The sequence below is a fragment of the Lissotriton vulgaris genome, unplaced genomic scaffold (assembly GCF_964263255.1).
Source record: "Lissotriton vulgaris unplaced genomic scaffold, aLisVul1.2 SCAFFOLD_1021, whole genome shotgun sequence".
NCBI classification, from domain to species: domain Eukaryota; kingdom Metazoa; phylum Chordata; class Amphibia; order Caudata; family Salamandridae; genus Lissotriton; species Lissotriton vulgaris.
The window spans coordinates 732,488-757,632 of NW_028251416.1; the positions used below are offsets into that span (position 1 = coordinate 732,488).

The following is a 25,145-nucleotide window of genomic DNA, read 5'->3' on the forward strand; positions in this document are numbered from 1 at the left end:
AGAGGCATCTTCAAATAAGAATAAATGTAGCACCTTATGACACATAGTTAACTGATATCAATGGACTGTAATTTTGATCTTTATAACTAATGTAATTACATCTATTTTTACAGAATTATCTCTAAAACTACCAGAACCTTAAGAAGTGATTACAGATCGACATTTTTATACCCTCTAAGAAACCCATAGGACCTCAGCTGATTATTGCATTGACTTATGAACTTTCCTAAGACAAGCTTGGTAAGCGAGACACTAATGCATCTAACAAACCCCGCTCGAGGAGAAATGATAGGTTAGGTTTGTCATCACTCTTTTGCATATAAAGATATAATAAGGTGCATGTGTTCATAATTTTTTCAGCTTATTCAGACCTGAGAAATATATGTGAACGATTTATCGTCAACCTAAGAAGAGTTTATATACCTACATAGAGCCATAGAATAGCTGAGGTAAGCAATAAGTAAATATACTCTAGGTACTCCATAGAATCTAAACATTAGTATAACTTCAGTTTTTCTTTATCGCTAATTCTCATAGAATGGTTCTTGCTGTTAAGCACCGTCTGATAACAATCATCAATTGTTTCCTATATGAGAATCGAATTATAAATATAGTCAAATACAGAAAGTTATTAATAAGCCAGGTATTACTGAGAAACTATAGTTTAGACATCTTCCTCATTTGCCATGTACAGTTGTTGCTGGTTGTGCCCACACAATGTTTTTATTGATTCTGAATATATAAGCAACAGTGCTTTGAAATAAATTGCCCCAACTTAAAAAAAACAATTATATCATATAGTAGGAGTCTTTTTGTGACCATTTAGAGCCAATAGTGTATAAGTTAGTCTTACACCATTAGTCTGATTAAATATATTGTACTAATGTTAACTTTTTCCTTTATTTTTAGCCAAACTTTGGTGTGAATACCCTGAGGAAGGCTGTCGCCGAAACGCGTTGGTGCAATTCAACATCTTCAAAAATCAGTATTTTGACTTAACTGGATTTATATTCGGTGATAAAGTAACCAACAATTTGGTCTGTTAAAATGTATACAAAATAACAGCATGAAAGGCCTTGTTGATCCTAAATCTAACACAAATTTTTTACACTATCTTCATCCATAAAAGAAGTTTTCTAGTTCCTTAGGCTACTACATACCATCTAAGAACTGTGGTTTTCTAAAAGAGACAGGGAAAGATAGAGACACGGAAATAATTGTAATGAATATGTTTGTTTGTTGTTTTTATAATGTAAAAGAACTTTGATAATAAATGTGCAATAATCATCATATAAAATAATATAAAATTGAAAAGTAATAATGAAATAAAAAGATATATAGTTTCTTAATAAAAAACATGAAGTTTGTGTTATGTAAACAAAAAATTAGATTCATGGTGTAAGCACTACAAATTGTATATTTGGCACTATGCCCGGTGCAAAACGTTTTCCAAGAAAGTCACATAAGGCCTGTGCATCAAGATGTAGCACAGCGAAAAACATGCCTTGCAAACCCAGAATCTCTCCCTTGAACAAAAGATACGAACAGCAGAAATATATCTGGGGTAGCTGCATGAAACAAGAACACAATCACCCCTCTCCGAAAGGAGTAAAGAGAGGCGGCGGTCAGACTAGGAACACTACACTATCAGATAGTAGCATAGCTACTAAGGTCGTTGACCCCAAAGACCCCAGAAATGACAGTAGATCCCCGGTGGGAGAGATATTGAATGTACAAGCAGATATAAACCAGGCTTTCCTGTAGTACCGCACATCTGTCTACCGGGCCGAGGAGGGAGTGGGAGCTCCCCAATTAGATGAGTATTTGAATAGACTGTTAATTCCCAGACTTAACCCCCTTGAGGGACATACACCCGATGAAATCCTGACCACTGAGGAAATTGGCTTCATGATTGACTGGATCGCACGCAACAAAACTCCTTGGATGGACGGGTTCCCGGTAGACTTTTACTTCACCTACAGAGCAACCCTCACTCCAAAACTACTCCAAATGTACCAACACTCCCGACAGGAGGGCACATTGCTGGGATCCCTATGAAAGGCTGTTGAAAAACAAGGCAGTATCTGTGAGGCCTGCACAAATAACATGACTACATTTGTCCTTCACTGGGAACCAAACACCCAATTGTAGCGCCTGACTCTCAGAGGGTCGCGTTGCAGAGCAGTCTGAGGCTTACTCAAGGGAGGTGGTGTGGGCTAGTAATCACCATTGGCAAGTGCGCAGAAATAACAGTCAATAATAGATTGTCCAGTCTGTACTTTGCTTTAAGAAAATTAAGAGAACATTTACTAAACACACACACTACTCAATACTATGCACCAATTTACAAATATACATAAGCTGTTGAAATGTCTTTGTGACATAGCGTAACATCTCCACCCCTCTCGCAAGGGGGTGGGGTCTACTCTCGCAAGGGGGTGGGGTATAGTACCACCACTCCCATGTATACACATCAACTTGCCCCCAAATGCAGTTAGTTGCACTTAACCTGGAGCGAGGGCCCTGCGCACTGGTATCATCCCAGCGGAGACCCACCCTGTTAGCTCAAAAAGCATTTAAAATAGGTACACCTGCCCTGGTGAAACACTCAACCCTGACAAGCATTTCCAACTGACCATGAAGTATGCACCTCTACATCTTAAGGGCTAAAAGTCTGGGTTCTTCACCTAAGCATAGCAGCAAGAACACATGTTTAAGCATCACTTTAGAATGACAGTACTCATCACATTTGTTGGACGTTAGAATGTGTTGCAATTACAGCCCCTAAAGACATCACAGATGAAATCACAGGTTTAAGCATATACAGCCAGACACCCTAACAGGAATGCCTGGCAACATAACCCCACTTTGCTTATGACATCACCTTACACAGGTACTTGACATTATACATGTGACCTGCGGTCCCTCTGAAAGAAATAACTAACGTTAGTAAATGTACTACAGGTGCAATTACACCTCTTCACCTCCAGAGGATGCCCTTCTCCAATATCCCCCCACTCAGCATTTCACTCCTTGAGGCAGTCCCTAAAGCTCCCTCAGCTGAAGAACAAAAGTTCCAGCCATGGGGATTCACATGACTCCTTGCTGAGCCCTTGAGGGGTTATTCTTCTTAATCCCCATGAGACTTAGGGTGGGACGTCTCTTCGTCCTGGAGGGAAACTGCGCTTCTCCAACAGCTCCCCCTGCACCTTTGCGCACAGGTAATGACCCCGTCTTTCTGGGGCCACCACAAGTAGAGGAAACGCGGTTTGCCCTTGCAGGCTTGTCCTGGCCTGCAAGGCATTATGGGCACTCTTGAATATCATAGTAGCGGCTCTCCAGCTGCTCCGGGGAGAGCCGTGATATGGGCCTCTGGCCGCTTCCGTGCTAGTTTGGAGGGTCCGGTCCCACCCAGACCCCCAGGTGAGTGTTACTGCTCGGGTAGCCACTCCCGGGCGTTCTGCGCATTTTGGGGGGCCCGGTCCCACCCGGGCTGCTTGCACACCTCTTACTCCGTTCGGAGTCCCGGTTCCATCTAGGACTCCTGCATGCTTTCATGTTTGAGGGCAGCCCGGGGAGCCCACCCCCGGCTGCCCCCACCGCCCCCCGCATGGCCAGCACCCTCACGTGCTGCCGTGGGAGCCGGCACCACATTTCTGGTATGCCCGCTCCGGCGGGCAGACCCGAAGACTCGCGCTGGCCTGGTCAGTCCTTGGGGAGTGCGGCTCCCCTCCCCGGCCTCCTCCTTCTCTCCTGGGCTCGGGGATAGGGTCCCGGGCCCCTGGGCCATCTTCACGGGGGCGCAATGGCACCCCCTGCTTTGCTTCAGGGCCCCAAACCAGCTTTATGGGGAGTGCGCCGGCGCTCCCCAACTTGCCTCTTCTGTGGGGGCCAGGGGGCTCCTGGCACCCCGCGAGCACCACTTCCTTCTCTCCGGGGTCCGGGGATGGGGTCCCGGGCCCCTGGGCACATTTTCATAGGAAGTACGACGGCGTTCCCCGACTTTGATTTTTGTGAGACGGTGCTCCCCCGCCTAATCCTCCACACATGGGATCCGTAGTTGGGATCCCGTGCCCCTCCCCCTCACACATCTTCAGGGGGAGCGCAATAGCGCTTCCCGGCTTCACATTTGGCGGGGGCCATGATGGGCACCTGGCACCCTGTGGGGGTACCTTCACGGGGTGTGCGACGGCTCACCCTGACTTCACTTCTTTGGGGGGCAGCCCACGGGAACTGACCCTCCCTGGGGCATCTTCTGGACAGGCGGCGTAGCCCCACACGCTTCGTCATCACTCATGGCAGAGGTCAAAGGTCGCCTACCTTCTGGGGGGCATATCTCAGCAACCAGGGGTCCGATCGTCAATCAATAAATCAATCAGAACATTTGTAGAGTGCACTACTCACCCGTGAGGGTCGAAAGGCGGTGGGGGGGAGGGGTGCTGCTACTTCTCGAATAGCCAGGTCTTGAGTAGCCTCCTGAAGGTTAGTAGGTCCTGGGTCTGCTGTAGGAGGATGGGGAGGGTGTTCCAGGTCTTGGCGGCGAGGTGAGAGAATGATCTACCGCGGGTGGTCGCTCTTCAGATGCGGGAGATGGTGGCGAGGGTGAGGTCGGCAGAGCGGAGCTGGCGGTTCGGGGTGTAGAAGGTGAGTCGTCTGTTTAAGTATGCCAGTCTGGTGTTGTGGAGTGCCTTGAGTGCATGGGTGAGGAGCCTGAAGGTGATCCTCTTGTTGACGGGAAGCCAGTGCAGGTCTCTCAGGTGGGGTGTGATGTGGCTGTGGCGAGGGATGTTGAGGATCAGGCGTGCAGAGGTGTTTTATATGCGTTGTAGTCGTTTCAGGAGTTTGGCCAAGGCTCCAGTGTAGAGGGCGTTTCCATAGTCCAGCCTGCTGCTGATGAGGGCCTGGGTGACCCTTCTTCTTGTTTTGGTGGGAATCCACCTGTAGATCTAGTAGAGCATGCAGAGGGTGTTGAAGCAGGAGGCCGAGACGCCGTTGACGTGCTTGGTCATGGAGAGTGTTGAGTCGAGGATAAACCCCAGGTTGCGTGCGTGGGTGACGGTGCTGCTCCCTGTGCAGTCGGCCACCATGAGTCGTCCCAGGCGGAGGGGGTGGATCCGAGGATGAGGACCTCCGTCTTGTCCGAGTTCAGGTTCATACGGCTGTTCTTCATCCACTCAGCGACGGCCTTCATTCCTTCAGGGAGGTTGGTTTTGGCGGTGAGTGGGTCCTTGGTGAGGGAGACGATCAGCTGGATGTCGTCGGCATAAGAGATGATGTTGAGGTCGTGCAGTTGGGCGACGTGGGCGAGCGGTGACAAGTAGATGTTGAACAATGTTGGGCTGAGGGATGATCCTTGGGGTACGCCACAGAGGATGTTAGAGGCACCGGAACGGAAAGGGGGAAGGCAGACGCTCTGGATTCTGCCGGAGAGGAAGGAGGTGGTCCATTCTAGAGCCTTGTCTCGGATCCCTGCGTTGTGGAGGCTTGTGCATAGAGTGCGGTGACAGACAGTGTCAAAGGTGGCTGATAGGTCCAGGAGGATGAGGGCCACAGTTTCAGGGTTGCCCAGCAAGACCCTGATGTCATTGGTGGCGGCGATGAGGGCCGTTTCGGTACTGTGGTTGCTGCGGAACCCGGACTGGGATGGGTCCAAGATGTTGTTCTCCTTGAGGTAGTGGGTCAGTTGTCTGTTGACAGTCTACTCGATGACCTTCGCTGGAAACGGGAGCAGGGAGATGGGCCAGAAGTTCTTGAGACCCCCTCGGATCCGCCTTGGGTTTCTTAAGTAAGGCGTTGATCTCGGCGTGCTTCCAGGCTCTCCAGGAAAGTCGCAGTCTTGAAGGAGATGTTAATGGCCTTGCGGAGATGGGGTACGATGGTGGCGCTAGCTTTGTTGAAGATGTGGTATGGGCATGGGTCTGACAGAGAGCTGGAGTGGATGGTGTTCATGATTTTGATGGTGTTGTCGTTGTTTATGTTGGTCCAAGTGAGCAGGGAATCGATGTGGGTGGTGGCCATGGGGTCTGAGGTGTCGGCGGCTGTCGGGGCAGTCAGGTTGTTGAAGCTGTCGTGGATGTCTGTGATCTTGCGATGGAAGAAGGTGGAAAGGGAGTTGCACAGGTCTTGCGATGGTGGGATGTCATTGGTATTGGAGCTGGGGTTGGAGAGTTCATTCATGATGTTGAAGAGCTCTTTTCTGTTGTGCACATTGTTGTCGGGCGGTCCTTGAAGGAGGCCCTTTGGCGGATCTGATGAGGTGATGGTGTCTGCGGATGGCGTTCTTGTGGGCCATGTAGCTGTCCGGTGTCTGTTTGCTGTGCCATTTCTTCTCTAGTTTTTGGCAGGGTTGTCTTGGAGACCTGGAGGTCCGCGGAGAACCAGCTGGCTTTCTTGTTGGTGCGTCTGCTGGAGGGTTTCTTGATCGGGTGAGAGTGTTGGCGCAGTAGTCGATCCATCTCCTGAGGTTGCGGGCGGCCTTGTCGGTGGGGTCGGCGGGTGGGTTTCGGACGAGGGTGGTGTTTAGCTGATCTTCGGCGACAGGGGATCTGCTGAGTGCGGTGGTGCATGGTGGGTTTCCTGAAGGTGAAGTGGATGCAGCGATGGTCGGTCCAGTGGAGTTCGGTGGTGTGGCTGAAGGTGACTTGGGAGCTTGTGGTGAAGATGGGGTTGAGCGTGTGGCCGGCGGAGTGGGTGGGCGTTGTGACGAGCTGTGTGAGTCAGAGGTTGAAGAGGTTGGCGATCAGGGTGGTGGAGTTGGTGTCGTTGTTCGCGAGATCTTGGTAATCTTGGCCTCTTCTTGCGCCTGGTGGCTCACCCCAGCCACTGGGAGCACTTTCCTTCACCATGCTGGTCTCCAAGAGGATGGATTCAACAGGGAGCTGTCTTCTCTGGCCCCCTGCGCCAGCCTTTTGCCTGACTCTCCTCCTAGGCCTCTCTTCTCCCTGCCCAGAGGCATCTGCTTCTGCACATTTGTCCTGGTCTCTTCTCCTGGCACTGTTCAGGATCCTGGGACAGTCAGTGGGTTCCTTCTTCCAACTGCTCATTGTGCCTGGCTACAGCACCCTCTGCCTCAGCAGACCACACCCCAGGGAGAGCTTCTCTTCCTGTGCAAACACTTTTAAAGAATTGTGGAGGGGGCTGGCAGGAAGTCTCTGTTTGCCTTATCACACAGCAACACATCACTTCTCTGCCCCTGCTCCCTCCTTCCTGCCCAGGTCTCGGAGTTTGTTCAAAATGGCGTTGTCCACTGTCTCCTGCCACTTGGTCTCTGAGCGCCCCTTCCCCCCAGGCTGCCTTCCCTCCGGAGGGGCCTGGTGCCTGGCACCAGGTGTCAACTATTGATGGAGGAACCTGTAGCTCCACCCATCTTCTTTTCTTGTGGTGGAGGCCTTCGCCCTTGGAATGCTTTTGCTGGACTGGGCCTCTGAGGCCACGGCTTGAAGAGGAAGGCCATTAAATCAGTCTGGCAGAGTTAGCCCCTAGCCAGGCCCTGGTTATGAGCTGACTCAGAGAAATATAACATTTCTGGATGACCCAGAAGCAGTACAAATATGACTTGGACTCTGCAGAATACTATACTTCTCACACAAGTTACAGTGGACTTTAGTGCGTGTCTGGAATTTGTAGGCCTTAGGAAAGTGTCACTAGCCCATGGGCTCCACATTCCCATAGCAGAGTAATGAAGTGAAAACAGTAAAACACACTGACTTTCCCTGGCATGTTTCTTCCCAGAGTATAAAGCCTAGTCCATGTCACCACTCAATTCTGCATAAGTCCTGCCACACCATTCACATTGTAGCTGCTCCTGGGCTGCGCACGCCAGGAGTCTCCCCTGCGCAGGCCGTAAACGTGTGCACAAGCAAGTACACTTGTGTCTGCATGTAATCAGCCTGGTGCTCCTTACTCCCGCTGCTGCACAGCGGCCTGGCCAAGCTAGGGAGACACCAGTAAAACCCACATGCAGTTTCTTTCATCATGAGTTCACTGTGGGTGAGTCCCAACTTATGAGGCTCTCCCACAGTAAAAGCTCTACAAATAGGTGCTAAAAAAGCGAAAAATCCGGGTGGCCCAAAGTGTCAGAACCGCCTTCTAACAGTAGCTATGATATTGGTCCTGCCTAAGCCCAACAGGGACCCCCTGGAGCTACGCTCCTACTGGCCACTGTACACCGACCACAAGATTCGCAGGAAGGTCCTTGCAAACAGGTTGCTCCTCTGTCTCTCTACATTGGCACCAAGACCAGAATGGTTTCGTACCTGGGAGAAAAACGTGTCTAAACCTATGACGCCTCTACAGCTGATAGAAAAGAATCTTCAAGAATTGCCTCCATAAACAGCCCTCTCACTAGATATAGAGAAGGCCTTCACCACCCTGGTGTAGTTTTACTTAACGAAAGTGCTGATGTGCATGAAACTAGGTGCAGAAATACTGCACTGGATAAATCTTCTCTACACTAACCCCCCTGGCCCGCATCCGGACAGGCAGAGATTTCAGTTTCTTTTGAAGAATGCAGCAAAGATGCCCGCTGTCGATTACTGTTGCCCTAGCCATGGATCTGTTCGCTGCCCTGTTTCGTTCACAGGACCCAGCAATCAGTATACCGAGTGAGCCAAATTGAGAGGCCATATCATTGTATGCTGATGATGCATTTGTGTACCTCAGGAGCGTGCATTCATATCTACCACAGGTGATGGATGTTCTAGACGATTTTGGTAGGGCTTCTAGACTAAGGCTAAATTGGACAAAATCCAGCTTCTATCCCATGCGCCAACTCACTACTTAGAACAGGAAGTGCTGCCCCAATTAGCACCGGGGTGGCACCCTGATATCTTTAGGTATTAAGCGATGAACTTACCACACCGACAAAGAACGTATAGAGGGCAACTTAGGTGATGTCCAAGGTTTGCAGTTCCCTGTTGCTTTGGGGCTCTCTGCAACTATCAACCCATGGGTAGAGTGGAAGTTGCAAAAATGCTGTTAATACATTTATACTGCTTCTCAACCCCTCTCGTTTACCTGCCTCTGCGCTTCTTCAGAAAATTGGACTCTGTTTCTGTTCTTATGGACTTAATCTGGGGAGTGGTCCATACTATACCTTGGAACGGGATGGGGGATGTACATTTAAAAGACTAATAAAGAATTACAAACTACTGTGTGACTCAGAAGACGATTATTTCTCAATACAGCCCTTGTTTGTGATCTTGTTACAGTTCTCACATTATCACCCGCACTAGAAGAAATGGGGGCCTGGGGTGTCTGATCACAGAATCTCATTTACATATAAAGGGGAGTGAAAGCCTGTTCATTATGCACAACACAATTTGTTTATAAAAAAGTACGTACATTGCACAGGGAGTGTGATTCAGGTAACAGTGTGAGTAGTGTATGACAGGAGCAAGCAGTCTTAGTTGCTGAGACATGAATCTCTGATGGGTGCATCTTTAGCTCTATCAACTGTTTGAGAGAGGGTGGCAGTCGAAAATTCTGGGGGCACAGATACCAACAGCTTCCCTCAATCTTTGATTTTTGCATCTAAAGGTGGTGCAGATGCCACCTAAGAGAGTAACCTTTCCAGCTAGGGAGTGTGCTTTCTGGAGTCAGCCTGCTTCTCTTTTCCAAAACTTTGGTCAGCAAAGGTAAATGTGTCTTCTACTAAAGTATTCTTAGCTCACTTTTGGTAACGTGGCTTGAGCAGTATGGCCTAAGGCGCGCTCGAAGGTAAAGCAAAACAGTGGAAGTCACACATTTCAATACAGTTTATTCAAAATAGACAAGGAACTTTAAGATTCAAACCAAGTTTAGATCCAAAAAAAATATTTAATAATTATTCAGAAGCAAAATCTAAAGGTGGGCTGTGATTTAAGGATTATTAATTAGCAAAAACAACTGTCAAAGCCAAACAAAAAGGTAAATGAATAAAAAACAAGCAGTTCCACTGAATCAATCAGGAAGTCACCTACAAAACTGTAGCTGACTTTGGTAGCTATGCTCGAGAGGACAAAGATAAGTTTAGACTCTGGTGATGATTAAATTGGAATTTGATTCAAGGTTTTTGGCTGAATCAGTCTCAGAAGGTGACGAGCTGCACAGAAGTGGCTTGAAGTGCAAAATTCCCACAGAGTAGAGTTAGGTCATCAAGTGGAACCTGAATCCACGGCCATCAAAATGTGTGAAACTTCAAGCAGTTACAACAGCTGCGAAGTCTTCGGAGCTTCCAAGTTATGGAGATGGTTCAAGGTTGATGATAAGAGCCAAAGCATGGAACGTGGCAGGCCTGAGGCATGGTTAAGGGGATAGCAGGTTCCATTTGAAACAAAAAGATGGAAAGAGGCCACTCGTGTGGATCTTTGTAATACGAGGCTGTGTCCTTTTGGAACAGAAGTCATTAGGACTATTTAGGATGGGGTCAAGAATGGTTTGCATATGGCTGGCCACGTCTGTATTTACACAAAGACTAGAGAATGATGTGGCGGGATGGTGCTGAGATTAACTACCAGTCCATCCATCACCTTTAGTTTTTCTCAATGATCAGCCCTACGTGGTACAGACATGAACACATGTTGGTTCCATAGAGAGCTATGACAAAGGGACTCCTGCTGCAGCCCCTGGGGAGGCTCATTAAGGCTGGAAACAGTTCGAGGTTACACGCATTCCAGATCCTTGGGGGTGTGGCCTCAAAGTTCAGGATCAAATGGACTTTGTGGGTCATAGCCACAGCTTATAAACACTCAGCGAACACAACACACTGAATGGAATGAGGCCACAAATAGTTACAAAAGAATGAGGTTAATTCAAGCATTTCCATCCCACACTGTTTGCTTTTCTCCATAGACAGTTTGTTGGACAGTCAATACAGTGGTGTCTTTGTGGCTGCTTCATATAAATGTTTTGTGATGCTGAAAGCTCCTCCTCAGGGTTGACAGTGAGCACCTTTTATTCTCCCACATTGTCTTGCTTATGTAGAAAGGTAACATTTACAACTGAAGTTTTCAGGACATTGAGAGCACGGGTCATTTTCTTTCACGTTGTGGGTTCTCTCTTGTTGAATGAAACTGAATCACCAGCAGGCACTTCCGTGGCATTTAGAACAATGACGAGGTTTCTTCCGGGTAAGTTCTCGCAGGTTGAGTGAGACCAGATTTCCGACTGAAACTTTTCCAGCATTCAGAGAGCTAAGAAGGTTGTTCCCCAGTGTGAGTTCTCTCATGTTGAATGAGAGTCTTTTTCAATCTGAAGCTTTTGTGGCATTCAGAGCACTGATACGGGTTGAGCCCAGTGTGAGTTCTTTCATGACTGGTGAGAGTTTGTTTACATCCAAAGCTTTTCTGGCATTCAGAGCACTGATACGGTTTATGCCCAGTGTGGGTTCTTTCATGTACAGTGAGGCTGGATTTCTGACTGAAGCTTTTACAGCATTCAGAGCACTGATAAGGTTTTTGTCCAGTGTGAGTTCTCTCGTGTTCAATTAAACTGGATCCGTGACTGAATCCTTTCCGGCACTCAGAGCACTGGTAAGGTTTTTGCCCAGTGTGAGTTCTCTCATGTGTAATGAGATTTCTTTTCTGACTGAAGCTTTTTTGGCATTCAGAACACTGATACTGTTTGAGCCCAGTATGGATTCTCTCATGTAGAGTTAAACCGGATTTGTGATAGAAAACTTTTTGGCATTCAGAACACTGATACCAGTCATGCCCAGTGTGGGTTCTTTCATGCACAGTAAGGTTGTATTTCTGGCTGAAGCTTTTACAGCATTCTGAGCACTGATAAGGTTTTTGTCCAGTGTGGGTCCTTTCATGTGCAGTAAGGCTGGATTTATGACTGAAGCTTTTACAGCATTCAGAGCACTGATAAGGTTTTTGCCCCGTGTGAGTTCTCTCATGGCAAGTGAGAGTGTTTTTCAGTCTGAAGCTTTTCTGGCATTCAGAGCACTGATAGGGTTTGAGCCCAGTATGGATTCTCTCATGTTGAGTTAAACCGAATTTGTGATTGAAACCTTTTTGGCATTCAGAACACTGATACGGTTTATGCCCAGTGTGGTTTCTTTCATGCACAGTAAGGTTGGATTTATGACTGAAGCTTTTACAGCATTCAGAGCACTGATAAGGTTTTTGCCCAGTGTGGGTTCTTTCATGTACAGTGAGATTGGATTTGTGATTGAAGCCTTTCTGGCATTCAGGACACTGATACGGTTTTCGTCCAGCGCTAGTTTTCTCATGTTTAGTGAGGTAGGATTCATGACTAAATCTGTTCTCACATTCATTGCGCTTATTTGAGTTGTTTGTTTCTCCAAGTTGGGTTTGTTCCTGGATACCTGTCATCATAGGACTAAATTTGATTTCTGATTGTGTACTTGTTTATGTTACACTCAACATTAACTTCTAAAATACATTTCAGATGCTCTTCTTAAAATATATATTTAACTAATGATAGTTTTTACCTGAAAATGATGTCCCTACCTTTCAAGGCACCTATCTAACTTGTCTTATTAACTTTCACCGAGGAGCCCCTTGTATTTATTAAGAGGCCTCTCATGGATTCCTTTTCTACAAGTTATGCCCGGGTGAATTCTCTAAAGTTTAATTAGTCTCATTTAGTGATTCTAGTTTATCACATTTAGTGTTTGCCTGTTAGGTATGTTTGTTCATACAAGTAATGACAGATGATTAGGGCATGCCAGGGTGGTTTATGAATTATCAATAGCGTAACACTGGCCCCTTTTATACTTTCTGTAGCAGTCTATGCTTTTTTGCTCAGTGGCTAAGACAAGTACATGATACACTTTGGAGGTTACAGGACACTTTGAAACCACTCGAATACACCCAAGAGACAGAGCTGGTGGGGGAAAATCTTCCTACATTGGAAATGTTAATCCAGCATCTTTGCTGTAACGACTTCTGAGACAGAGTATTTACAATGAGTTTCTTTTAAACAACCTTTTCTCTCCTCTCATCTCCAGGAGACAAAAGCTTGCACTTGTACACCAAGGGTATTAGTCTTCTTGACAGTTCTGTCACATCACAACACGTATACTGATTTGTTGGGGAGGGTTTGGGTCTCCAAAGCATTTTTCATAAACCATCAAACAGAATTTACAGCACTGAGTTTTCTCAAGTGCACTGCGTGGGCATCAATTGTGGCCAATGTTCTCCTCAATTTCAGTTACTAACACTTGGTAAACATTTATGGCCATTTTTCTTTAGGGATTTGACAACTTTCACATTCACCAGTTTCTTCCGCACCAACATCCTCACCATTCCTGGCACATAGAATGTGTTTCTTCTCTAGAGCTCGAGAATGTTTTAACTTTCCTTGAAATAATCCTTTTCGTTCTGTTTCACTAAATTTAAATCTTCTTTTTTCTGTTCATGCTTCAGTCACCTGTAGAAATGGAGTCAAAAATTTGAAATGAACACAAAGAAAATATATTTGTGACCTTATACTTTGCACAAAGAAAGTATGGACAAAAACAAGCTAGGAAATCAGTTGGGTATCATTTTTTCTGATAGTGGTGAAACAGCTCGGGACACTGTAGATCGGGAGCTTCGGATTACTGGAGCTCATGGATGTGAGAGAAAACTTAATTAATATTTAAGAAAGAAACACAAGTTGCACATATATTGCGACACAGATTCTCAGAAGCAGCCAACACTATCAATTTCCAATTTCTGTGGCAAAGGCTGGCATCACAATGATATATTTGTAATACTTTTAATGAATTATCAGATGTTATTTACTCCCCTGCCCACCTAGACTGTTCATCTATTCCTGTTTCCAGTGATCTAGGAAAGGACATTTTATTGAACGAAGGAATTTGCCTTGTTGCACTCAGTGCTTTAAATTCCACTGTAGACTGACGCTGTGCCCAGTTAGCTCAGTGAAATTCACTATTTTAAATTGTGCGGATGATAAGGACTTACTTGGTGGCCCAGAACTCATCACACTCCTCCGACAGGACCCAGGCACTGCAACACCTGAAAAAGATACAAAAACAGCACAACAGTAAAGGAAAAAAAAGGGTCTAGAAAAGAAAAACACAAAACAGAAGAAAGAGAAAAAAGGCTATCTTCCACTCTCACCACATGTTCCAGCACAGGAAACTCTGAGGCAGATGTGTGTGAACCCATAAGTTACTTCTAAACACAGTGCCCCCAAGGTCAGCACCAGGTGCGGCTCCACCAGTTGCACCACCCTAAAGCAAGCCTTGTGTGCGTGTATGTCCACACACATATACTGTGTCTTTTGCTTGTAGTAGATAAGACAGAAAAGGATAGTTTAGGAGGACATAAAGAGATGGAAGTCAGATCCAAGAGAAAAGATGCCGAAAGAACGGACAGAGGGAGGATAGTATCATGTGGTGTAGAGGAGGAGACACATATGATAACAGTTAAGGAACTGCTGGGCAAAACTGACCTAAAAAGGAACTGGACCTGCACTACACCCCCAACATTTCCAGGAGGAATGAGGCTCCATCATATTATTATCAGAAGTTTGATAACAACACGAATAGTGCACAGAGGGAGTCAAATGTTGGAGCTAAAGAGACAAAAACAAAACAGAGATCAAGAAAGGGAATAGAGAAAGAAGAAACAGGGGAAAAGGAAACTTAAGAGTTATAGGAATCCTTACCTGACAGTTATATTATATTTTGTTCCTCCAATGGTGGCAGCCACGCTGCACTGCCTGGTCATCCCAGAATATCTTGAAAGGAAGTAAAGAAATGGTTTTGCATCAGACGACTATCACACTTCATCACATTTTATAAAAAAAGACATGAAATAACAAAACAAAAGAATCTCTTTTTCTCTAGAGGCCATTGTGAAGCAAATATGGGTATGGATAAATACTTTTTTGGTTCACCAAGAACCATTATCCCTTGCTGGAAAAGATCTCTGTGAATATAACCCTAACAACCCAGTCCACTTATTCATAACCCCCATCTTTCCATTTACAGACCATGAAACTTGCAAATTAAAACAATCTGGTTTGCAAAGGTATGTTAATGTCCTTGTACATAATTCTGCCCAAACTTCATAAATCAGTCAACCAGACTCTTAGATTAATACAAACCATGCTCTCTGAACAACAGCAATTCAAGCTCAAGTTGATGCAGAATTTGAATGCTGAGCAATGGAAGCAACAAAGCATCAATGTGTTGGTGCTTTTTATCGATAAATTATCTAAAGGGATGATGTGGAGGGTCCGTGTCTTATGAGCCATATAGGATGGTGACCCAAGGGCTAGAATTTGGAATAAATCCTTCACGAGACAAAGATTAGAACATTGAAATGTTGAGATCCATTGAAGACAACGGCAGCAGCCTATACAACCTGATATAGGCCCGCTGCTCTCAACATTACAATGTCCTAATACACAGCCTCTGCCTCTCAAAAATATATGGATTTGTGCAGGAGAAAGCAAAGGATAGAGCCTGCAGCATGGCACACAGGCGCCGCCCCCCCTTCCTCCTCCCATAGCTCGCAGTGTCACAGGCGTCTCGGAAGGAGGGGGGTTCTGCTTATCTCCTGCATCTCCTCGGCTCACCTGAATGATGAAAAGCAGTTTAGCCAAGCCCAGGGAGAGCCAAGGGCTGACTTCAGCCTCCTTTAACCGCTATTGCTGAGAATGTTCAACAATTAACCACCATGGTCCTGCATGCTACTGTTAACTGTTGAACATTCACAGCAAAATCTGTGAAACAAAGATTTCGGAGTACCGGAGGTGTTTCAACCTCCCTCGGTCTCTGGGACACTGTTGTTTTATCAATTAACTTATGCTGGCCTCACGGGGCAAACAGTGTAATGACCTTATAGTCAGCCATAGCAGTAAATACTGCCCATTAAAAGACCGCTCCCTTGGTAAAGGCCCTTGCCTTTGGAGCTACAAGAAGCATCAAAGCTATATTAAAGGTTTCAAATAATTACTGAAGACATAAATATGGTTACTAAGTCAGAGAAAAAAATATTATAATATTTGCAGGAGGCTCACATAAAGGTAACCTCTAAAGTATATCAAAAGCCAGAATCAGAAATAAATCCACCACAAAAAATGTGTGCCAAGAAATACGTTTTTTTCTCTATATTATCAAATAGCAAACTGACATAGAATCTGCTTAATTAAAAATCAAGGAAAAGTTCTTATGTACAAAATCAGCAAGATGACTCACATGCAGTCTGCCTTTAGGAAATGTGTAAAATAAAACAATTCCAGCAAATATCCCAAAACAGTACATTTTATAAGTTTTCAGACAGAGAGACCACCTTATTGACATGGTTCATGATGAGATAAAAATGGCAGCAATCAATAAATGTTCATGAAAACAGGCACAACAAAATGTAATTTAATAAACCACACTTACAAAATTAGTAATTAATTGTGACTCTTCACCTAACAGCCACAAGTCATTTTCCAAGGTATGTCCCTAACATAATAACTGGATCTTAATCCCAGTGTGAGTTTCTGGCCATTCATTTATGGCCCAATTTGTACAGGAACATTTGCTGACAGCTCACTCGTTGTTTTTTAGAAATGCCTACAACTTGGACTCCTTTCCCAAGAGGGGTGGGTTGGGCGCTCCCGTCAGTCTGACTGTGGAACGGGAGGCACATGTATTGATTAAAAGAGATGCTGGATTCCCATTTACTTCTTCTACAAAAGGGCCGCTCTGGGTGACCTATAGGACTGCACCTAGCATGCAACCCTTCTCCCATCTCAGGCACAGTCATTGTGTATGATTCAGTCCAGTATAAACTCCTAGTGCAAGAGGAAGTTGTGAAAAATCCTTATTAATCACTGAAGGATTTTGTTGAAATACTGAATTTGTTGAGAATTTGGCGTTCTATTTTGCACTGGGCTGTGGGACCATCGGGACTGAAGGCATGTTCCAATATATTTGCCTTTGAATCTGCATGCTCGGCACAGAGGCTAGTTGGGCTGGGACCATTGACTGTGACTTCCCATTCTGGCCATCTGATTCATGTTCCAATTTCCCAGGTTCCTGCAAACATCGCAAGGAGCCTGTCTTATTCTGCACACTATTAGTGTTTGAGGTATTTAAATTGCCACTGTCAGTAAAACCTACACCGTGAGCAGGGCCGGACTGGCCGTAATGGGCTTCAGGTGTTTCCCCGGGGGGCTGGAAGAGTGGGGGCTGATTCTTCAGTGCTGGGAAACGTATTTGTTACTGGGGGCTGGTTTTGCTCTGGTGCTGCTATATCACCCCCAGCAACAAAAGAGGCAGGGGGCTGGTCCGTCAAAATTGTCAGGCCTGGTTTGGGTTCCCGGTCTGGCCCTGACCCAGAGAAACAACATTTCCTCCTTGCACATACTGAACATCATTACTCTGCACACCAACGCCGTGCATATGCAAATTCACACCAGCAACAAACCCAGAATCAAAACGAGAATACAATCCATGAGAACCACTTTTGTCATCCGTTTGGAACATTTTTGTCTGAGCGCTCATTATTTTTTCTTTGATATTTGTCTGCTTAGTAACAAAATTCTCACTACAGAACTTTGCGTAAAACAAAATCTCTTCCGGAATGGTAGTCTGCAGCCCCTCACATTTTGCTGGATATGTGAACTAACCTCTGGATACAACGCTAAAATATGCGCCCTCTTTTACCCGGTCTTTGCCTTTGCAATATTGTCTGTTACTCTGCATTAATCTCTTGTACTATAAAATAAAATATTTTGAGGCGCTTCACTACGTGGCTCTTCAATTGGCCAGTTTACAAGCAACTTACACTCATTCCACAAATCTCTTGGGACAACAATTAACAAACTTAAACTCAGCTCTTAACCACCCTGTCTGGACGAACAGGCCTCATCTCCAATGCATCCCTCCTGGAGAGGCCCCACCTCCTTTGAACCACCCAAACACAGGACAGGCCTCACCTCCTCTAGACCCCCCTGGACAGGCCTCATTCACCACCTCTGACCACCCTGGACAGGCCTTGCTTCCTCTACATCCCCCCCGACAAGTCTCGCCTCCTCTGCACCTACCTCCAAACAGGCCTCACCCTCCTCTACATCCCATGGACAGTCCTCCCCTCCTCTGCACCCCTGGACAGGCCTCACCTCCTCTGCACCCCTGGACAGACATCCCCTCCACTGCACCCCCCTGGACAGGCCTCCCCTCCACTGCACCCTGGGACAGACCTCACCTCCTTTGCACCCCTTGGACATTCCTAACCTCCTCTGCACCCCACTAGACAGGCCTCACTTCCTCTGCACCCCCCAGCTCAGGACAGGCCTCACCTCCTCTGCACTACCTTGGACAGGCCTTGCCTGCAGCAACCCCCTTCCCTGACAGGCCTCACCTCCTCGGCACGGTACCACACCACAGAACAGGCCTCTTCTGCAACCCCCCACCAGAAAAGCATCACCTCCTCTGCACCCATGGACAGGCCTCACCTCCTCTGCACCCCTGGACAGGCCTCTCCTCCTCTGCCCCCTGAACAGGCTTCACCTCCTCTGCACACCTGAACAGGCCTCACCTCCTCTGCACCCCTGGACAGGCCTCCCCTCCTCTGCACCCCCTCAGGACAGACCTCATCTCCTCTGCACCCCCAACCCTTGCAGGACATGCCTCATCTCGTTTGCCCCCACATGGGCAAATTGAGAAGTTGGCCTGGTATATGCTGTCCACTAGTTATAATGGGCACCTTGTACCAGTCCAAACAACCCTTATTAATGATAGATTAAAGAAAACCTTTATTGAAAGCTATCCTAGTGGTAGCTGTGGAAAGCAGCCTTCAGGCTAAGTCTTGAAGGAATGTAAAGCAGCTTCTTTTTACCAGTCTATAATCTCATGAATGACCAAATCAAAGGAGAACCACACCAGGTATATATATATAAAATATATGTATTTATTCTAAAACACACCCCCTAGTCTCTTTATGAGGCTAGAAGTCGAAGTACACAAGTTACACGTCAAATACTACAGTAAATAGCACAATAGGCCCCAGGGAGGGACCAAACCATATTCTAAAAAAGTGATATAAGAACCACAACTTGACTAGACGCAAGGCCTAGAGCCTGTAGAATCACTGGGCCCCTTCGGAACCATCCAAGGTAGTGACACAGGGGACGCGTGCAGTGTGGGAACACAGCCGCAAGCGCCGTTAGCTTCTACTGATGGTACAGGCAGTACAACAGAAGTCCACCGCAATGGGAGTCTGCAACGACGGGCGAGTCAATACTCATTCCGTGAGGGCAGACGGTAAACTTTCCTTAAACATCAGTTACCCCGACCGGCCACAGACCGGAATGCGGGACTGCTCTTGATGTGTTCCTTATCTTCGTAACGCTTTAGTGGTCTTTATATGAAAAAGCTTCTGTGCCATGTACTCTTAGACAACCTTGTCTTCTTGCTTAACATCGAGGCATGTATTTATAAGTCCTGATGATGATCCCATATTAAATAGGGATCGAAACATCGTCGACAGTATACACTTGATGATTTATATACTGTATTGCAAAAATCACAAAAGGGTATTTTCATACTAATTGCCTGTTGTAATTTTGAAGTACTCACAGACTGCCCTCCCTTGCCTTTCACTTATATGTATGTCATATGTTTTCACATATGTGATAGTTGGACACAGGTTGTGTCTCGCTTGGTAATTGCTTAACAACTTGGATACATATAACTATTTATGCTATTAAAATCTGTCCGGCTGGACAGCAAATATAGATTTCAATCTTGGTCTATATTCATTTGGTTTCTCCTATTTTTGCTAATGTTTGGGACCATTGTCTTTAGAAACATTATACACTCCCAAAGGTCCCAGACCGATTGCTACTTTTGGGTTCCCTTGTTCCTTTTAACATTAAATTCCTTCAAGACTTAGCCTGAAGGCTGCTTTCCATAGCTACCACTAGGACAGTTTTCAATAAAGGTTTTCTTTAATCTATCATCAATAAGGGTTGTTTGGACTAGTGCATGGTTCCCACTATAACTAGTGGACAGCATATGCCAGGCTAACTTCTCACACTCACCTCCTCTGCATCCCTGGACATGCTTCACCTCCTCTGCCCCCTGGACAGGCCTCACCTCCTCTGCACCCCTGGACAGGCCTCCCCTCCTCTGCACCCCTAGACAGGCCTCACCTTCTCTGCACCCCCTGGACAAGCCTCACTGCCTCTGTCCCTGGACAGGCCTCCTCTCCTCTGCCCCCCAGGACAGGCCTCTGCTCCTCTGCCCCCTGAAAAGGCCTCACCTCCTCTGCCCCCTGGACATGCCTCACCTCCTCTGTCCCCTGAACAGGCCTCTTCTCCTCTGCCCCCTGGAAATTCCTCACCTCCTCTGCTCCCTGGACAGGCCTCTCCTCCTCTGCCCCTGGACAGGCCTCTCCTCCTCTGCACAGCTGGACGGGCCTCACCTCCTCTGCTCCCTGGACAGACCTCTCCTCCTCTGCACCCCTGGACAGGCTTCAACTACTCTGCACCTCTGGACAGGCCTCTCCTCCTCTGCACTCCGGGACAGACCTCACCTCCTCTGCACCCCTGGACAGGCCACACCTCCTCTGCACCCCTGGACAGGCCTCACCTCCTCTGTACACCCTTGAACAGGCCTTGCCTCTTCAGCACCCCTCTGGACAGGCCTCACCTCCTCTGCACCTCTGGACAGGCCTCACCTCCTCTGTGTCCCCTGGACAGGGCTCTCCTCCTCTGCACCCCTGGGCAAGCCTCTCCTCCTCTGCACCCCTGGACAGACCTCACCTCCTCTGCACCCCTGGACAGGCCTCACCTCCTCTGCCCCTGGACGGGCCTCACCTCCTCTGCACCCCTGGACAGGCCTCACCTCCTCTGCACCCTTGGACAGGCCTCCCCTCCTCTGCACCCCTGGACAGGCCTCCCCTCCTCTGCACCCCTGGACAGGCCTCACCTCCTCTGTACCCCTGTACAGGCCTCACCTCCTTTGCACCCCTGGACAGGCCTCACCTCCTCCTCTCCTCACTCAGGCTCATCAGCAGGAAGAGCTGAGCTCTCCTGACCTCACCATGAATGGGGGGGGGGCGGGGGGGGGGGGTTTGGGGCAAGGGGGGTGGGGAATCTGATCCATGGATTCATAAATTGCAGGCAAGTGAGTTAGCAGCTCTCCTACCTGAGCAGAAACCTGTCCAGGCTCTCTCCTCCTCCTGTGGGTCGCAGATCTGAGGTCTGTGTGGATCTGAAGATGAAGGTAACTGCACACCAGACAGATTGAGGAAGTGATGTCAGCACCGCTGCTGGTGCTGTCTCTGCCACCGCTGACCCGGAGAGGAAACCCTTCTTACTTTCATCAGTTGAGCAGCTCAGTGGGTTTCATCAGCAGGCGAGGAGCACCCTCTGGTGGCCGCTGACAGAACCGACGACTCCAGGCTCCAGCAGTGAATACATTTCACACAAACAAGCGTTTATACCTGTAAAGACCTGGGATTTCAGATGTTACAGACATAAATGTTTTAAGGGTCAGATAGTTCAAGTACAGGGCCTCACACTTGGCTGGACTAAAAAGTATTTACAGAAAGGTGATAACTGGAAGTGACAGTCTGTATTTCAATGAATATATCTGGATTTCAATGAATATATGAGTATTTCGGTCAGTTATGCAATTAAACTGGGCAGCTTATTTATTTTTTATAATCATTTATTTGCAGGTTTTTCAAATCCACAGTATGGCACACAGGAAAGTAAACAGAAGAAAATACCATGGAGTTTTAAACACCGGATCAAATAGAATGTGTCATAGATCATGTGGCAAAGCGACAATTAAAGGAACCGCTTATTTCTAATTTTCCTGCGTCTGTGGCTTATTCCTTATATTTGATACAGTTTTATATCCTCGAAGAAGACTGAAATTTAGACCCTAATTAGGTTTTGAGTTTCTTATTTAAGAGCACAACTGTATCCTAAAATATTAAGATAGTGGCCTCTTCCAGGCTTTTTTGTTTTGTTAACAGTAACCCCCTCCCTCTCTCAACAAAAATTCACTGACAAAAAATAAAGCAATTGATCTTCGTTACAATTAATTCCTAAGATAGTGATATCAAGTATGAACCAGAAATTTCTCACACAGTTCGCATTGTTTCATAAAAATGAGTGGGTGTTACTGGTCTGAAGAACAGGGGAGAGGCATTTCATTGCTCTAAAATATTCTACTCCTTCACATAGTCCCCTATATCATAGAACGCTCGTCATCAATACACCATTGATTAGTGAGTGCGTCAACTCTTTGTAGCATTGTCATACAAGCAGCCTTGAGTGCCTCAACAGTAACATTAGTTTGGACGTGCATACATCAGAGCCCTCAAACCTCACTCATCACGAGTGACACTAGCACATTTGGAGGTCGTGCTGAGGTCTCACACAAACCTGGCCCATATTTCAAAACTATGGGGATTAACTAGAACTGCACACATGACTATTCTGCACAGAGCTGACCCTCTGTCCCACATTTTGGTGCAAAACTTTTCTCATATTTCAACATGAGTACTGCACACAGTTCAGTAGAATGTTAAATTGAATGTCTGTTTTAGTGAGACTTGGTTGTTAATTTGATCACTTTACATTTGTTCTGATCGTATCTATAAATTCAGTAATGTCTCTTCCTTTGGTATTGCCAAAGTCACATGTTAAGTGACTCCACTCCCTGTGTCTTTTTTTAATACCTCATTTCTCTATTGATTTTTCATATACAATGAGCATACAACAGGGATGGAAGTTTATCGAATCAGCAGAGTCCAAGTTACTGTGTAAACTAGAAGTTGTGAGACGACATTGATAACAGGAAAAACAATAAATAAGATAACTCGTCCAGATAGAGGTGATGTAGCCCAGAAGATCCTGCAGATTATCAGGGAAGGAGGACAAAGGGGAACACGAGGGGAAGGGATGTGGGAACAGGAGAGAAAAGTCAGGGTGCCAGGCACCATGGTCACCCCCCAAAAAGCCAACTCCCACTAAGAAGGCCGTAGCCAGAAAACTCTTACCATGGTGTGTTAAATCCTGGAATATTGACATATTGTGAAGCAAGGTCAGACGGGCCATTAATTGCGGTGCCACCCCTAGGTTGTTCATCAGGGTATCCCAAATGGAGCCCCAGCAGCACAAAGTACTGTACAGTCCGCAGGAAATGCAAAATGTCACAGGTGACTGTGCCACACAGTCAGCACCTCCAGCAAGTGGAATCATCTGCCGTATGTGCTTTATAGACACACTCCAACGTTCAGTGCCAGTGGTGTAGGAACTTGAAAAAACTGAATTTCAACCTGACCTCCTGGAGGAAACTGCCGTGGTCTTTCCAAAGGTCGTGTCCGTCCTGCTCAGAGAGTGAGAGGCACAGCCTCTGCTCCCAGAAACAGCATAAAGTGTGGGCAGTGGTGCTCGAACACAGGCTGTCCATAGTGGTAACATACAATCCCACCATAGTGTCCTTGTATCCTTTCCACATCAGGATATAATGCAACATTGGGACAGTCTCAAGATCATAAGGGGGAGCACCCAGCATGTTTCACAGGCTATGCAGGAGCTGTCGATACTGTCAGTGATGCGATTGTGGCAGCCCATAATCACGCATGAGAGTAGCAAAGGGGGCCAACTCACCGTCCTCTACTATATCGTCCACAGAGTGTATCCCTCTGGTCCTCCACTGTGTAATGGGAGTTCAGATCATACTTGGCCCCAAGCAGCTCCTTGAGAAGAGCAGGGATCTGCAATGCGTTATACGTCTGAGCCAGGTGAAACAGGAAGTCAGTCAACCAACACTGTTATGCCTCACAGCGGCACTTATAGGCAGCCAAATCGTTCATTGAATTACCTCTTGAAGGCCTTCCTGCCCTCTCACAGCACCTGTGCATAGGAGATGGACCCAGCGTTCTCCTCCAAGTACTGGCTCAGATATTGGCACCATATGTGTTGTCTTCAGTTGTTTTATTCCAATTCTGTGTGCATACGTCAAAGGGCCTGAGGGGTTTGCAACAGTCGAAGATTATGGTGGAGTAGCACGGGGCGTGGCCAACTGCCAGGCATGGAGGACGTGAGCTGAAAGAGCTCCGTGCCGAGCCCCGACACTTTGCCAAGAATCCTGTAAGAACGGAACCATTGGAGTCACAAATCAACACATGGTGCAGCGGCACACCTGAGGCACTGGCAGCTCTGACATGGAGGATCTGGACACAGATTTTTGGCAATCCTGCGCCGCTGCTCTTGAAAGCAGCGAGCCGGCGAAGTGAACTCGAACGGAGTGCTGGTTGGTGCTGGGAATATCGGAATGATTTGAAGACAGGGAGTGACCCCCGACCTATTGGAGTCAATCGCTGGCTGGATTGAATGGCCCACTCTGCCTGGGTAAGCGCTACCCAGAACTCAGCAGGGCGATAAAACTGTCCGCTGGGCGAGGTAGAGACAAAATGCCGGTCAGCAGCGAGTGAGAGCGGAGATTCACTAAAGGCCACTGGGGAGCTGCTGGTGTTGTGCAAAGACCCTCGCCCAGGCTAACAGGACTATACAGCACACCCAAGGTAGACCAAGGTAGACTACTGCTGGGGTGTGAGCAAGAGAACGCAGGGGTCACCTTCGGGTCACCATGGAAAGAACATTCTGACATCCAAAATCAGTGAAGTGCATTTCGGAACCTGAAGGCGAACTTGAACAGCCAACAACCATCCCCGTATACTGTCTCTTCACAGAGGGACTAGGAAACGAGGCCGGAAGTGGGCTGTGTCGAACCCGGAAGTTGTTTCCCCGCTCCAATGAAAGGAGGGTGAGATAAGAAGGAGGCATATTCGACCAATTGTGGAGAGGAAGCGAGAGTGAAGGCGGAGACTGCGGAGGACCCTGCGAGGACGACATGGAGGACGAGGCACCAGTGGAGGAGAGGAGGATCCTGACGAACGGTGGAGCGAGGAGTGGTGGTGCCCACCAGAGGAGGCTGGAGAGCGGCCGCAACTCAGGAGAGTTGCGGCAGAGCCGGTGTGTGCTAGCGTCTCGGGGAACAAAGGTGAGGGGGAGCGGGTGGAGGGAGGCGTACATGATAGAGGGCATGGGTAGTGAAATTGAGGACACAGCCTCAGAAGTACTCGTGTGTGGCACATCACTTACATTCCCTGCAGAATCAACACTTTATAGGTGTGGGCAATGAGCATTGTTTTCACCTTCTT

At 47.1% G+C, this 25,145-nt stretch overlaps 1 protein-coding gene across 1 annotated transcript; it reads right to left on the reverse strand.

The window, feature by feature from the left end:
* Nucleotides 1-9,791: 9,791 nt before the first annotated feature.
* On the reverse strand, nt 9,792-21,201 carry LOC147662891 (uncharacterized). The gene is made up of 4 exons (XM_086950819.1): nt 21,110-21,201; nt 14,626-14,697; nt 13,917-13,970; nt 9,792-13,377 (listed from the first exon to the last, which is right to left on the reverse strand). Exon 4 carries the CDS (start codon nt 12,318-12,320, stop codon nt 11,172-11,174), a length of 1,149 nt encoding a protein of 382 aa, XP_086806945.1. The 5' UTR covers nt 12,321-13,377; nt 13,917-13,970; nt 14,626-14,697; nt 21,110-21,201; the 3' UTR covers nt 9,792-11,171.
* Nucleotides 21,202-25,145: the final 3,944 nt, after the last annotated feature.

Excerpts from the sequence above, each read along its gene's own strand:
- LOC147662891 (XM_086950819.1), bottom strand. The coding sequence starts at position 12,320 with ATGATGACAGGTATCCAGGAACAAACCCAACTTGGAGAAACAAACAAC.